The 16,056-nt window shown below is 42.9% G+C and overlaps 1 protein-coding gene across 1 annotated transcript in view; it reads right to left on the bottom strand.

Moving 5' to 3' along the window:
• The window catches only part of Grin2a (glutamate ionotropic receptor NMDA type subunit 2A), a 381,170-nt gene that overhangs the window by 10,219 nt on the left and 354,895 nt on the right, over positions 1-16,056 (bottom strand). Inside the window, exon 12 of the mRNA XM_010609958.3 lies at positions 5,134-5,372. Coding sequence (XP_010608260.1) covers positions 5,134-5,372 — 239 coding nt within the window. The remainder of the gene's footprint in view (positions 1-5,133; positions 5,373-16,056) is intronic.

Here is a 16,056-nt window from a genome sequence, read left to right as displayed (position 1 = left end):
GTGACAGCTGTTCATTCTCACAAGCACACATCTCCTCCCCATGGTTTCCTGGCTGGCTGGAGCTTCCCAACTGTGGATGTCAAAATCATATAGATGTGCAATGCATTTCACACAGTGAAGCGCTGCTCAGCCTGGACTGTGACCTGTGCTTTCTTCATCCAACTTAGCAATATAATCATCTTACACTCTAACCTAGAGGGATTATACCAGTACGGGCAAAACTGGTGTGATAGTGGAGGTCTATCTCCTTTCTTATCGTTAGTATTATAAAAAGAGTCATTTTGAATTTTCTTTCCCTACCCTGAATTTTTGTTCCAACGAGTTCCCCTCTTCCACCCTGGACATTATAAGGACTTCCCTCTGCCCTTTTCACCCTCAGGGAAGTATGCTTCCTCCTGGCGGGAAGAGCTAGTTATCTCCATGTTTGGAGGTCAGGGCCCACCTACGTGGTAGTTAGATGGGAGACTGGCCACTGTCTGCTTTCTCTTGGTCCTTTTATGTGTGGAATGAAGATGACACAGCTAAGGGAGCTTACAGGAGTTTCCTTCTGCCTGCTTCAGCCATAGACAGGAGGCAACATGATGGACCCAGGCTGTGCTCCAGGTTTTGATGACAGCTGAATGGATCCATGGACAGTTGAATAAGAAAGTGTGTATCAACAGGAAGAATCAGAGGCCTGGAGGTCAGCAGACCTGAGTCTCCACTCTATCATACTAGCCCCGTGGCTTTGATTAAGCCATTAATCCTATGTGAGCCCCAATTTCTACATCTGTGACACAAGAATCATATAGCACAAGCACAAGATAAAATAATGTAAATGAGGCACCTAACACCATAGGTGCTCAATGCCTGTATATTGGAGGAACTGTTCAATCACCTCTGCCCTGCCCTTACCTCTTTCTCCTTTCAGACCAGCTTGAGTATGCAATGTCCATTTTGTCAAAGCTTTGAAAAATGTATACTATTTTCTCATACTGAAGGTAGTTCTGAACAGCCATTTTGGCCTTCTGGTGAGATAAGCAGCCCAAATTCTATCTGGGGAGCTGAATAAACCCTTAAGATAGAATTTCTTTCCTCCCTGCACAGCTCTCTTTTCTCCTTTCTATTATTCATACACTCTGGGTACACGTTATGGGTTGTGGAAACAAGATGCGCTCTTGGTCCCTCAGCGTACTATGCAGAGTCAATAAAATTAGCACCAACGACTAAACATGTCATTCCACACCATTTGCTCTGCTCCTCAGAGGGTGCCTGACCCCTCAGAACATTGTCTCATCAGAAGTCTGCTGTCCCACTTCCCCCCTAAGCCCAGGCCCTCAAGTGTCCGGTGTCTATTGGTCCCCACTGTGGTCAACCCAAAGCATCTCCCACTCTGTTTCCAAGCTCCCCACATTGCTCACTGTGAAGGGAGCCATGGTCCCTTCACCCTTGGGCTTTGGCTTCACCAAGTCTCCCACTCCTCGCATCTTCAGAGACAAACACAGTGGCCCTTTTCGTGCCAGCAGTGAGCCAGTTTGCTGAATGGGAGGGAAAGCATTTTGGAGAGAAAATAAAGCTTAAGAGCATCCCATAGAGAGGAATGGACTTTTCTAAGTTGTACTAAAAGACAAGGGCCATAGCTGTGCGAGACACAAGGTTTCTGAATTAAATAAACATCTTCTTCTAGCTTTGGCCATCTCTCCTGAAAGTGCCAGTGGTGCAAAATGCATCTCGGTTAGCATTTGTATTGTGCTCCCCAAGAGCTTCTCAGAGACATGGGGGCCACAAGGAGGGCTGATGTGCTCGCTGCAGGGAGTTAGCTAACTGTATTAGCTGGATACTCAACCCGCTCAAAGGAGAGCTGGTCGTGGTGGACAGATCCAGGCTGTGTGCAGAGCAAACCCGCCTTAGGACAGACATAAATCTCAGAGTATTGTGCATCAGTAGCCTTAGAACAAAGCTTAAACTCTGAAGTAGACTAATGCATGTGTGTTGGTCCTGTGTGCACAGAAAATATCTCTCTTTCATGCCCCTTTCCTGCCTAATGGGTGGAATAAAAAGATCCTTATCATTTCAAGAAAAAAAAGTGAAGTAAAAAAGGCCCCATTCTAACCTTTGAGGTCTTAGTTTCTCCACCCGTAGGATTTGTGTGATTAGGTCAACTTCACTGGTATTGTGAGGAGTAGGGATGATGCAGGAAACAAACCTGATCTGTGTTCTTGCCTTCACTCCAGACATAATGCACTGTTGTCGGGAACTTCCTGCTGCAGATTTGGTTGAAGCAAATGATAGCGTGTGCACAGTGAGTGCATTGTTTTCCTATGTGCTCTCTGCACTGTGTGAGTTACATGTACGTAAGAGAATATGTTCAAAGGCATGAAGGAGATAAGCTTTAGAGGTGGTGATAGTCCTTGAGAGTCGGACAGGAAGAACATTTTCTGTTTTTTTTGTTTTTGCAACCCAGAGCCTTGCTGTGTATAACGTTAGGGGCTTGGCGTGAGCTTATTCTGAATTCCCCTAATAAACTAGAGAGGAAGGGAAAAAAATCGTTAAGAATTAGGCTTTCCTAACCATACATATCAACCTGCACTTTACACTTGATCTTAGCCAAAAGGCCGAGAAGCGATCAACCTGCACTTTAAAACACAAATGTGATTTGGGAAGAGAAACAACACTCAGATAGGGCTCTCTGTGTCCTCTACGGATAGAACAGTGTTGGTGACTGGCAGTTGCCAAAAGGAACAGAACTCCCTGCATTTCTTTCACAGAGGTAAGGCCCACTCTGCCCTAGGGAAGGAGGCTGAAGTTCAAATTCTACCCATGACAGAACACTACCACAAAGCCTGCCCCTCCACTGTCAAGTCCCCACGTATTCCCATCCCTCAAGAAGCTTGGAAAGGGACTGAGGGATTTCGTCTATTTCTCACAGGGATGATTTTATCAATGTGGCTTCCCAGAGAGAGGATACGCTCTTCTAAAAACAAGCAAGATTTACTAGTAAATGCAACCATGTGCATTTGCTCAAGATAATCCCAGAATCACGTGGATATGAAAATCCTTTAGCGACTGGGAAAATTAGTTTAAAGTTGGCATAATACCTAGCTATATGAATGCATGTTGTTATTTTTAAAAAATCCTTTAGCAACTGACTGGGAAAATTAGTTTAAAGTTGGCATAATACCTAGCTATATGAATGCATGTTGTTATTTTTAAGCAATCTGTGTGTTTAGATGCCATCAAGCTAATTAGGAAATATGTATTTGCACAGAACCCAAGTTTGGAGTGCAATCAAATGGAGAAAATAAATCCTCCTCACTAAGCTAATGTGTACCTTTTAAATCTCCAAAGTTCTTAAAATTACCAAATGCTAATATACAAATTTACTTTAAAGCAATTACTTTGTTTTCCCAATAAATATTAGCATATAAAATAAGATGTTTTTAACCAAAGGATTTTCATGTTTCAAATCCTAATTCATTGAACTCTTCCAGGGTGAAAAAAAACCACCACAATGGGCAAATGGAAGAAAGATATAGATAGATAATACATGGATAGATGATGATAGATGGATGGACAGATAGATAGATACATGAGCAGTACATATGTATGGGCTTTAATTATAGTACACATACATGATTAGGTTGTGTTACATGTATGAACACCTGTAAATTGCACCTGCATATGTTTGAAGTATGAAGTGTATCAAATCTTTTGTGTTGCTTGCATTTGATGTTTTTGTTTGTGGAAGACCGGGGGTTTTCACTGGTGCCACACTCTCTGGATTGAAATCCTGTCTCCACCTTACTGGCTGAGCAATCTGGGGTAGTTCTCTTAGCTTCTACCTTTGAATGCTGCCATTTGCAATCTAGAACTCATCCCCACACCCACCTCATGGTTTGTTTGTAGGTTACATGACATGAAGAGTGTGAAGCTCTCGTGTTGTGCCTGGCACATACATATTCATGCCCCATAGGAGGGGTATAAACATTTCCAGGATCATTGCCATTACTGATGAACTGTGTCACGTGTATGTTGATGGCAACACACATGCCATAACGTGCTGCATGTAAGGTGGCTCTCCTGCACTGCATGTAGTTGACTGTTGCAGGTGTATCTTGTGCTTGTTTAGTCTGTGCAGAGTGTGCGTTTTGTTGTTTTATGTATGTGCATGTTCCTCTGATACTTTTCATCTCTGTTTCCGTTCCAGTACTTGCTGGGTTGCACATACTTTTTATGTTTTGTTAGAGTGTGGATATACTGTGTAGCACTCCACGTAGACTGTTTTGTTGCGCACCTTCTGTTGCAACACATGCACACATTGTAACATCCCGCACCTGCGACAGAATGGTATGGTGTATCTGGGTACTAACCATACCGACCACAGAGGGAGGCTTCATTTGGTCCCGACCTTTTATAGAATTAGTTATTTTGTGAAGGGAGGGCAGAGGTAAGGGGAAAAAAATGAGAATCAAGACTTGCCATGTAAAGGTACATGATCCCCAACAATGAATGTAACTGTACTGTATCCCTAAATGTACCAATAAACTCAATTAAAAAAAGAAAAAAAAAAAAGAATTAGTTATTTTAATACCGAAACACTGAAAGGTTCTACATTCAATTGGATAATATCTTCTCTTTTAAAAACTGGAACACTTGATCATATTGGCTCTTGGGGCCCGGGATTTAGCTCAGTGGTTCCACTGCCTACCTCGCAAACACCAGGACCCGAGTTTGATACCCGGTACCATTAAAAAGAAAGAAAGAAAGATAATATTGGTGCTAACGTCCATAAGGTAATACCTAGCAGGGGCTGTGTCTAGCTGATTCCTTTGGGTCAAACGTGACACTGCTCACCACAGTCCCCCGTGTCCTGTTGGCATCCAAGTTCAGCTCCTGTGCCTCGTCTCATTTGTGCCCCCTGCCTCGCTCCCAGCCAGCTCCACCCATCCTCATCCCGCTTTTGGTTCCCACAGTCCTCGGAGTTCGTAGTTGCTGGTTTAGGCGAGAGCAAAGTCTAGACGCCCTCGGACAAGCCTACAGGGTGGGTAAGTGAGGGGAGGCCGTGCAGACCTCCAAGAGGATTTCAAAATGTCAGATTCTCTCAACTCCAAGAACCTGCCTGCTGCATGCAGTAAAGGCCGCGGCAGTACTGACCCTGCTGATGGAGAAGAGGAGGCCGGGCCGGTCGGAGCACACGCCCGTGAAGCAGAAGCGCAGCTTCCAGTAGAAGAGGTGCTCCCAGATGAATGTGAGCAGGCTGAGGGCCATGGCCGCCGCCAGCATGTAGAACACACCTGCCATGTTGTCGATGTCCAGCTGGCTGCTCATCACTTCGTTCTTCTCGTTGTGGCAGATGCCGGTGAGCCACAGGGTCTCCAGCTCCTCCATCTCACCTGCAGGGAACACAACGCCCACCGGAAGTGAGCCCCAGAGCGTGTGCTGCGGGGCAGACTCTTTCGGGTCAGGGACAGACATGTGCGACCTTAAAGGCAAGGTGCTGAGCTCCACCAGTCCTTGGCTGAGTGTCGCGACTATAACAACACCTGCCTGAATCGGGTAACATAGCTGCATGGCAAGTTCGGCACCATTCCCGGATTGATTCGGTTTGGGTGGTTATTGTGTTGTTCCCCCTGCCCCTGCTGCCCGCACTCACTCAGACTTGGAATAAACCAGTGACAGGGCTTAACCAGCAGCATGCTACAGTGGAAAGTGTCCTTTCAAGGATCGCTTCATCATTTACTAGCTGTCTGATCTTGGAGTCACACTGATCTGGTCTGTGAAATGTGTAGGGCAACGTGCATACCTCCTAGAGCTGTGGTAAGGATCGAAGTACATATATACATATATATGTATATATATAACATGTATAAATTATATATCATTTTTTCTTAAAGTATATGGTTCACAGTTAAGTTCTCAAAGTAATACCCTTTGCTACTATTATTTTTATGAAAAACAAATCCATCACCTAGAATGGTTTCTGGCGTGTGGGAGTCCTCGCATAAAGTATTTCTTTCTTCACATCTCTTTAGAACATCGAGAACTACTCCAAAAAGTCACTCATGAGCAGTATGCTTAGGGCACAATAGTTTACTTGAAAAGTACATCTCTGGCCCTGAATTGGCCCTTGCAAACTGAATACCTTCACATTTCAGTAGGCGACTTAGAAAGCAGGTGTGTTTTTTTTTTTCCAACAAAAAAGGAAAGATGTAGGCACGCTCACCCTCCATCCCTCTCTCTCTCTCTCTCTCTCTCTCTCTCTCTCTCTCATATGAATTTTAACCAGTCACCATTCAAAATTATCTTTCAAGGGCACTGATAATCAAAGAAGATGTATATAATATTAAATGCGAAATGTGACTGTATTGTATATAGATACATATAAATGATTTCTAAGATGCAGTTGAAGATGTTTGAAGAAAAAGAGATGCCTCAAATGTTTTTATTGATTCTCCTTTGAAAAGATTAATCATGATTATTGATTTCATACTGTTATCTTTAATTTTAAAGAAATTAATGTGTATAGTTTTGGGTTTGTTCTCACTCTTGAATGATTTGAATGTGAAAATATCTAAATTGATAATGATTTTTCTTTGACCCCTTGAAGATGTTATTAAATTTTCTTCTGCCTGGGGATTTAGCTCAGTGGTTCCTTGACATCTGTCTCATAAGTACAAGGTCCCAAGTTCAATCCCCAATACAAAAAAAACAAAAACAACAAAAAAAAACAACAAACAAAAAACCACACAATTATTTTCTTCCGATCTGAACTGCAAAGAATGCTTAATGTTTTCCTTGTCATTACTTTCTATGCAATCTGTATCTCCTTCCTGAATCAATTTTGAGGCTTTTATTTTGTTTTTGGTGTGGAATATAGGTGTGAATTTGTCTTATTTGGGCTTTGGACTCAGTATAACACTTCAATCTGAAAACTTGAAATTTGGATTCTGAAAAAAATCACCTCTATTATCATTTTGAGTAGTAACTCTTCATCCTATCCATTTTTCCCCATCATTTCTCTCTCAGCCCCTCCCAAACCCTGGCAATCACAGATCTCTTAACTGTCTCTATGGGTTTGTCTTCTCCAGACTGTCAGATAGTTGGAATCATATGCAAGCAGTCTTTTCAGACTGGTTTCTTTCACTGAGTTATGCCTTTACAGAACCTCTGTATCTTTTCCTGGCTGGTTAAGACTAGAAGCACAATGTGTTAATCCAATAACCTATTGAAGGACGTCTTAGTTTCTTCCAACTTTGAGCAATTACAAATAAAGTTGTTATAAACATAGGTGCAAGTTTGTGGGTAGACATATTTTCCTCTCATTTGGGTAAATACCTAGGCCTGGAGCATTGTTGCTGGGTTGTATGGGGGCAGTGTTTTATATTGTAGGAAACTCAATTCCCAAGTGACTGGCCCATTTCACACTGCCCTCAGTCATAAAGGAGAGCTGTTATTGCTCTGCCTTATTGCCAGCATTGAATAGTGTTGTCAGTGTTGGGATTTTGCCATTTTAAAAGATGTATTATCTGATTGTTTTTCTTAGCCGTTCCCAAATGACTTGTGATAATTCTTTTGTTTTCCTGAACATTTTCTTTAAAATATTCTGGACTTTCTTACTCTAACCTCTAGGTTATTAACTTGTTTGGCTTTCCCTATTTCTCTGGGCTACAGTTAGATGATTCCCACTGATTTCTTTTTCTAGTTCATTTATTCTTTCACGACTGGTGTTTAGTTTTATGTTTTAATTTAATTAATTTATTTATTTCAGTTTTATAACACAGGATCTCACTGTGTAGACCAGGCTGGTCCTGAACTCCCTGTGTATCCCAAGCTGGTCTTGAACTTGCGGCAATCCTCCTGCCTCAGCCTCCCAAGTGCTGGGGTTACCACCATGTACCACTACACCCAACTTATGTTTTAATTTTAATCTGTTCAACTGGGACATTCACTTAGATCTTATACAGTTCTGCCTGTTTCTTTTTATTAGTCATAACACCCTATTGTTTTATTATGATTTTTAAACTTTTATATATTTAATAATTTTAAGCCCATAACCGTACAGATTAATGCGTGGGCTTCTCATTCTTCTGTCTGGTGTGCTCCAAGCCTCAGGATGGGCTACTCCCACGTGACGTGTGTAACTTTTGATCACTAGTGAATCATCTGCAGAGGTGTTCTCCCTCGAAACACCGCGGTCCCCCACGAATGCTGGGTTATATAAATGTTCCCACAGAGGATGTCTTGGTTTGCTTCTGCCAAAGCTCCGGGGGTTTTCAATATACCGGTTTTTTATGAAAGATTTTCTATGCAATTGGAGCACCATTTCAGCAGCATCCATTTGGACCCCCATCCTCATCCGTGCTTCGATTTCTCCCTCGGCGCTTCAAGCAGATGGCCAACCCCGTGCATTTTCTTCACTTCAATGGACAGAAAATTCTCCTAGTTTCTTTTTTCACAAAGTGAAAGTCTCATGGAAAAGTCTCATATTTGATCATCAGGAGGGAAAAAGTATACATATTTATGAGAGGAAAAAAATAGGAAGCTTATCCCTCTTAAATTCCTCACACACAGAGAAGGGCCCTGGTTTATCGGCAGTGTAGGCAAAGGGCTTGGGAAGAGGTATCTTCCTCCATTTCTTTCCAGCACCTTCAATCATGAATGTCACTGGAGACTCTGGAATATTATTTCACTGTCCACTGAAACACCAGAAATGTACCCAAGTCCCACTGCTCGCTAGGTGCCTTGAAACTTACATAATAGCTTTTTTGCCTCACAAAACCACCAGTGTCATCTCTTTCGTTATTGATTCCCCTCTCCCAAAAATGGGTCTTCTTCCTGTGACTCATCAGTCCCAGCACACCCTTCCTTTGGTGTTGTCCTGAGAGACAGCAAGTTTACAAGCCTGTAACAGTGGTAGTCTGGCTGGAAGAAACATCTCCTTGTTCTTTTCAGAACACAAATATAAATGAATTTTCCTATGCCCTTTGCCCAGACAACACCTCTCTTAACAGTAAGTCAGTGTGATAAACTGACCCAAATTCCAAAAGGACAGCAAATTCACATTTCTCAATACCAACTCCCGACGGAGACCCCTGTTGCCAGGTTCCAGTCCCCACCTGCCCAGTGTGCGACGCAAGCCTGAGAAGAAGATACACTAGGAGACAGAACCAAGAGCGAAAGCAGGACACCAGGATGACCAATGACCGCATAACGGACAAAGGCACGGCCCAGTCCCAGGCACTGACTTTTATTGGCAATCAACTGGGGTAAAGGCGATCTGTGGTCTCTATGGAAATTAATGCAAACAAAGATCATAAAGGACAAGACAAGACAAAATATCTGATTGTAATTAGAACATTGTCCTTCTAGTGTGAAGGTTTTTGTTGTGGGAGTAGAATGTGAGTGCGAGTTCCTCTGACCTCAGCCTGTAGGCTTCAGCCAGACTCACTTCTGTAAACAGCCAGTTGTGGGGCTCACTCTTCATAGCCTGCTTCGGGGACAACCAATACTACAGTCCTCTGCAAACTACAGCCTGTTCCAATTATTTTCCTGTTAATCATTTCCTGCCTGGTGGCCCTCTTTGACTAGTTACTGAACTGTAGCCCAAATGCTTTCTTACTTCATTTTTAATTTACTCAAGTATAGTGTAATCTCTTTGAGGGAGATCAGGGATCATGTTTTATGGCTTTGCTATTTCTCATGGCCTGCAGCATATAGTAAGCATCAAGTCCATATTTTCTGTTTCTGTTTTTGTTTTGCTTTGTTTTGTTTTTTCTTCCTGCTATCTCCAGGCTTAAATGAGGGCAGGACTGAAAAATGTTCAATCCTCCTCCCTAGTGAGTTTTGCTGTCATATTAATAGAGGAAATACAGAGCAAAGGGGACCTTGGCAGTGGGCTTGGGAGTCAGCCTAGGCCGTGTGCTTGCCCTCGGTTTGCATCAAATGACACCTTTATGGGGAGTAGCTTTGTAAAGCACACCGCACTGTCAGTTTTTCCCACTACAAGAGATCAGTGTCTTTTTCAGTGTTACGTTGTGCGCTAGGGCTGGTAGAGTGGACAATTAAATTTTCTGAAGAGGACTCGTCCTTGCTGTGAAGATATAAGCAAAATGCTCTCCTGGGAGAAGCTGGAACCTTGGATTGGCATTCACATGGTCTTCCTTTCCCTTCCTGAGAAGGCTTATCCTCCTGCAAGGTTCCAAACCTTCTCCTTTCCTGTTTATGCCCCTAATGGCTGCAAGCTCATGGACATGTGCAGAAACCCTGTGTACCCGTAAGAAGTGACACCTGTCTGAGTTCTTCCTCCGCCTGTCTTCAGGGCAGACAAGGCCAGCCACAGCTATCTCTGCCAAACCTTGAGCTTTCACCATCACAAGAAAGACTGAAGTCCAGTACACAGGGCAGCACGCCACATCTTGCTCCTTTTCTAATGCTGGCAGTATTAGAAGGTGGGAGGCAAGGTTTCAAAAGTTAAGAACCAGAGAATTGTAAAATCTATCAGGGAACAAAAAGTGCAGAAAACCAAGGGTCTCTGACTTGCTTCCATTATGTGGCACACAGCTTGGCACAGACAGGACACAGTGCTGGCTGACGCACAAGCACGTGGATTTCTTAGATTATCCATCTCCTCATGAGGGAGAAGCTATGCACTGCATATTTTCAAAGATATGTAAACATTCAACCAGATATACTGAAGTTAGCAAGTTAACCAGAACTGCCCCCCAATAACCTGCGCCTGAACTTTACCCCTTTTCCTTCCTAGACTGCTTGTTCAAAGTGATTAGTCAACCAGCACAAAGCTTACCTTGTGGTGTAAATCAAAGGACAGGACATAATCTTGTCTTGCAGTTAACAACAAAGGACAGGACAGGTCATACTGCAGCCCTAACCATGAGGAGAGGAATTTCCTGCTTGAGCCCCAAAACTGGATTTTAATCTAACTTACAATCTGCTTCTGTACCCCTGTCCTTGCTCAAAGATGAGATCATGGCATTTTATGGTGTGGATTTTTTTCCCCCTTAAAAACTAGACTTCCCTGCTTGATCAGTACTAAAGGGAGTTAAGAGTGGGGAGCTCACCTTTGGTCACCATCTACGAACGACTTTTAATTTGGACATTTCTCACAGTGTGATTCTTTTCCCTGAAATGGTTATAACAATAGCACCCAGAAAATCATAAGAAAGAATGTTCCAGATAGAAAACACTAGAATGAGCTTCAAAAAGAGGCACCCTCTCTGGAAGATTTGGGGGAGCATATCATATCATATCATATCATCTTATAAAGTTCACATAATCACAAAAAGGTGGTATGAGAGTCGACATCCAAGTCACACTGCCTGCATTCAGTTTTTGCCTTCCAGGGGTACTGTCCATACCCTACTTATCTGTCTATTCATCCATGGTCTATTTTTTATTATTTAACAAAATTCATAAAATCTACTATGTTCTGGCACCTTATTAGAGTTTTTAAAATGAACTCATGGAACTCTTATAACAATTTAGCACGGCTGGTCCAATTAGCACTGCCATTTACAGATGAGGACACAATGTCAGAGAAGCTAAGGAAATTGCTCATTCCCTCTGGTCTGTAGCACCTACCAAATGGGAGCACAGAAGTTTTTAACCTCGCAGGAGATTCGTTAGAATTAAATGATGTTACATGTGTGCAGTGTCTGTCACACGTCAATTAGTAAGTATTTCTGGGGAGATTATTACTACCACCTGGGGGAGAAAAACTGGAGAACGGAGCGGACAAATCCTGTGCCTTTCCACTCAGGCAGCCTGTGATATGGGAATGCAGGTCCTAGGCAAAGGCTCAGGTCTCCAAGAAGCTTCTGTTATGTCCAAGGTAACAAAAATTTGACTAAAGACTCATTCTCAGCACTTCCAGAGGGAGAGCAGTTGCTTTTCAGATTAGATTTCATTCTATTTCTCAAGACTGACTGAGCTAAGGGGATTGTTTCAGGAAAGGATTTTGTAGCAGGCCGTGTGACTCACCTTCAGACTTATCATGCATTTCTCCCCTGAGGTCAGTTGTGAAAAATCCATTTTGAACCTGTACCCTTCAGGCTTTGTCCTGGGCCTGATAATTCGCTGAAACACATCTTTCCCCCTTTTTTTAAAAAAAAAAATCAACCCCCACAAATAACCTTGCAGTCAGGCATCAACATATTTTTTTCTTGGTTTCTGGCCAATACACCTGACCTAGACAGTGATGGTATCCAAAGAGACTGTACATGATTTTGAGAAGCTAGATTTGATGTTCTGTTTCATTTCCGGTTAGGAAACTAATGTGTTTTTGGTTCTCCAAGGACTCCGTGTGTCTTTTCTTTACTCGTTCATTCATTCATTGGGAAAAAATAGCACTAAGGCATGCGTATTTTCATACAGAGATTAGTAATGTGCAATCTTTGGCCTCTGAGAGCTCACTATCCTGTGGAAAATAAGCCATGTTTTCTAGCCATGAAAACAAGCAATTACAAATCCATGAGATGGTTGAATTTGCATAGGCCTGGAGGCAGGAAAAGACATGGAGTGCTTGAGATCAGAGGGTCGTTTAGAATTTCCAGGAAAAAAAGATGGGATCAAAGGAGGGGCCTGAAGGGCAGGAGCTAGAAGCAAAGGACTCTGCTTTCCTGCTAAGGAAACCGGAATATCCTGGGAACAGCACCACCACTGAGTGCAGAGGGAACATCCTGGCCTAGCGGATGGGCGCAAGATTCTTCAGTTCAGCTGTTTCTTGGTGAACCCGAGATTCTTCAGCTGCTGCCCTTGTTTCCCTAGGCCTGGCCCTTATCAGAGACCCAGTGTCTCTTCACAAGTCACACAAGACAGGTTGTCAAGGATGTGGTGGGGAATAGCTCATTCTGATGGCAGGTTTGAACAATGGCACTACAGTGTGGAGGAAGACCACTAGAGAACTTTCACAATGACATAATGACTGTTACAGTCCTGTGCTTATCTGGGAGGCAGGGTTGTGGTCCCAGGACTTGTACTGGGAGAAACCCACTTTCAGGTAACTACTGTAATAAATCTGTTATAAACTCTCATCAATATCACCATTGCTCATAACAATTCACTTTCGATATACTTGCTGCACAGTATTAGCTGAAAACGTTTTAATGGCTGTCTGAGGGTATGGCTCAGAAGTCTCTGCTAGAAAGTTTTGCCTCAATGTACAGAGATGTGGGTATGAGGCCATCCTTTCTCCTACCATGACATCTTTGCTGCAGAATCTGTCACAGTGGAGTGTAACCATCACTTTCTTCTATGTGGTCAAGAGTGGGAGATGAGCTTACTTAGGGCTAGAATTTTGTTTTATGATTCTTCTTTTCCTAATCTTCAAGACCTAGCACATAGTATGTGATCAATAAAACCACATGACTGTAAGTGATCCGATGGTCCTCTCTCCTCGATTAGTTTGTGATCCACAGATCTGAGGGTCAGCAAGAGCTCTGGATAGGAAGGAATCTGTGAAGCCCCAGGCAAAGTTGTCAAGAAGACTTTCTGGACCTAGAGGTCAAGGCTAACTCACGGGGGTTGCATGCGCCAATCAAAGATCCTAGCAATGGAGTCCGGTGGTTCCCACAGAGAACTGACTTCTGTCTATAGCTGAAAGATGTCAGAATGATGCTGCTGATCCCATTAGGATTTTCTGTGAGCATCAAGAGGGGGAACAGACTCTATTTCCATTCTCTTTCATGTCTTGCCCAGGAGTTGAACGCTTTGGGTTTCAGAAGCCCGATTGAAATTGGAAATGGCAAAGCAACAATTTTCTTTGTGGAGAAAGTAGGGCAGAGATTCAGGCTCATGCTGTGAGTGAGAACAGATTCAGAGATGAAGCTTCCCTCCCGGGAGTGAGGGTGATTTGGGCTCTACACAACTGAGCCAAGTCCCTTCTGTGCCCTGCTGCCCTGCACATGAAAAGAAGCTTCTGGTCAGATCTGAGGGTATAGTTTGTGTCGCTGGAGCTGAGTAAGGTCAGCTGGATCACCTAAGCAATTACTTTGGGGTATTAACTTCATTTACTGCACATTCTGGTCTGAAAGGCATGAGTTAAATCTATTCTTCTAGCTGTAGCAGTGAGCAACTATATCTTTTCATGGCAGCTTCATACCCTAATTTTTTTATTTTAAAAGAAAAATTACTATCTTAAAACCTAAGAGCACAACGAATGCATCTGACAGATCAGATTATAAATAAAACCCACGTGACCTTGGGTCTAGAAATAATATTCTGGAGCCTATGACCTCCATACCCATGATCTCAGCAAGTCACTGGGATATTTGCTGAAGAGAAGAAACACCTTAGATGGTAGTGGTGATGGGAGATAGCATAGGATTCTGGACACAAGAAGACTGAATTTGGAAAATAAATATTCCTGATTTAAATGTCAGAATATTCCATTTCTGTATAGTGCTGAGAAGTCACAAAACTAAAATAAAAATCAGGCTAAGCTTAAATGTATCTCATTAGATGCAGAGACAAGCTGTCTTTAACATAAATGCTCCTTCATCACCACCTTCCAACTGAGGTTTCTGCTCCCTGGATGGAACTTCGTTCCGCTTGTCACCATCTGGCTGGGTCCCATAGGCCAGATGACCAACTGCACACATTATTGAAGTTAGGGCGTTTTATGCAAACACATTCCCAACTTGTGTCTTTTGAAGAAGACAAATGAAAAGGAGAAGGGAGGGTGGGGCAAGTCCGTCAAATGATGCACAGGGTCAGTTGGAGAGAAATAATCCTCTGATGACTAAAGAGAACTTGTAGGAAGACTACGACATCTTGTGTAGGCCAAGAACATTTGGAGTCAGCTTAACCAATTTGCGTGACACAGATATAGGGGCCAAACTGAAGTGACCTCAAAAGGCACATACATGTTGTGAGCATGAAAATTAAAATGGAAAGTAACTTTTCGAGACTGCACATTTTCTTAATCAACTGTCCTCAAAACTCCATGACTCATCTTGTAAAGGCATGAGGACTTTTTAATATCACAAAGGGGTCCTCATGCTTTGCAGATATAAAAAGACTGCAGATGTAAGGAGAAAAGGATAGCAATAATCTCACACCCCATACCAAGAAATATTTCATTTCTTTCAGCAGATAAAATGACCTCACTGATTTTCAGTTGCTTTTTTTCTTAATGGAAGTGTTGACAACAAACTCTAAGAGACTATAAAAATCCATAAGCAAAACGAATCACTTCCATTTTAGCTGTATTCCCCACTGCCTAGGACAGTGTGGACAGCTTAATGAGTACTGAGGACATGGAACAAAGGAGAGAGAGAGAGAGAGAGAGAGAGAGAGAGAGAGAGAGAGAGAATAAAAGAGAGGGATAGAAAATAAGGGAAGGAAACAGAGACAGAAAGAGAGAAATAGGTCTTTGTTGAGAGAATTCTATTCCTTTCACTCTTTGTCAGTGTCATCCATCACTAAAGCAGAAGGGAGACTCGTGTTTCTTTTTATGGAGAGCGGTAAGGGTGGTGGCAGAAGTGATGGGTTATGGTCGAAGAAGACTTTCAGCTCTTCCTCTGATGGATGTGCTCCTCTGGCCTCCACTCATTCCTCTCAGGTCCGAAGTACTAGCTGAGGTAGGACGATGGCCGGGGAGAACCGGAAGGATATATGTGGATAGGAGAGCAACTAGACTCACGCTTCAACTCACTGTGTGGGGCAGACCCTACTGAATGCTGCGGCTCCATTCTACTAACGATACCTTAAAGGTCAGGTTATATGGACCAAGGTTACAAAACAAGTCCATGCTTCAGCCGGGGAACAAATCTGGATCTCCAAATTATTGGCTGTGATTGTATGACAATGTCCAACCACACAGCCTTGATGAACAAACCCGGAGTTCATTTATACAAAATGTGCGTTACCTCTGACGTAGGAGGGAGAGAAAGGGCACTACTTAGTGACCTGCAGGAGCCACATGCATTGCCAGTGGGAGTGTAAACTGGTGGTACATCTTCTGAAAACTGGTGGAAACAGCCACTAAAACTGGGTAAGTGCACATTCTACAACCCATCGACCTCACCCCAAGGCACATTCCGCAACAATTAAGTGCCTATG

This window comes from Fukomys damarensis, unplaced genomic scaffold (assembly GCF_012274545.1).
Source record: "Fukomys damarensis isolate Sample0158 unplaced genomic scaffold, DMR_v1.0_HiC HiC_scaffold_34, whole genome shotgun sequence".
Classification (NCBI taxonomy): Eukaryota; Metazoa; Chordata; class Mammalia; order Rodentia; family Bathyergidae; genus Fukomys; species Fukomys damarensis.
This window is presented reverse-complemented; position numbering and strand designations above follow the sequence as displayed.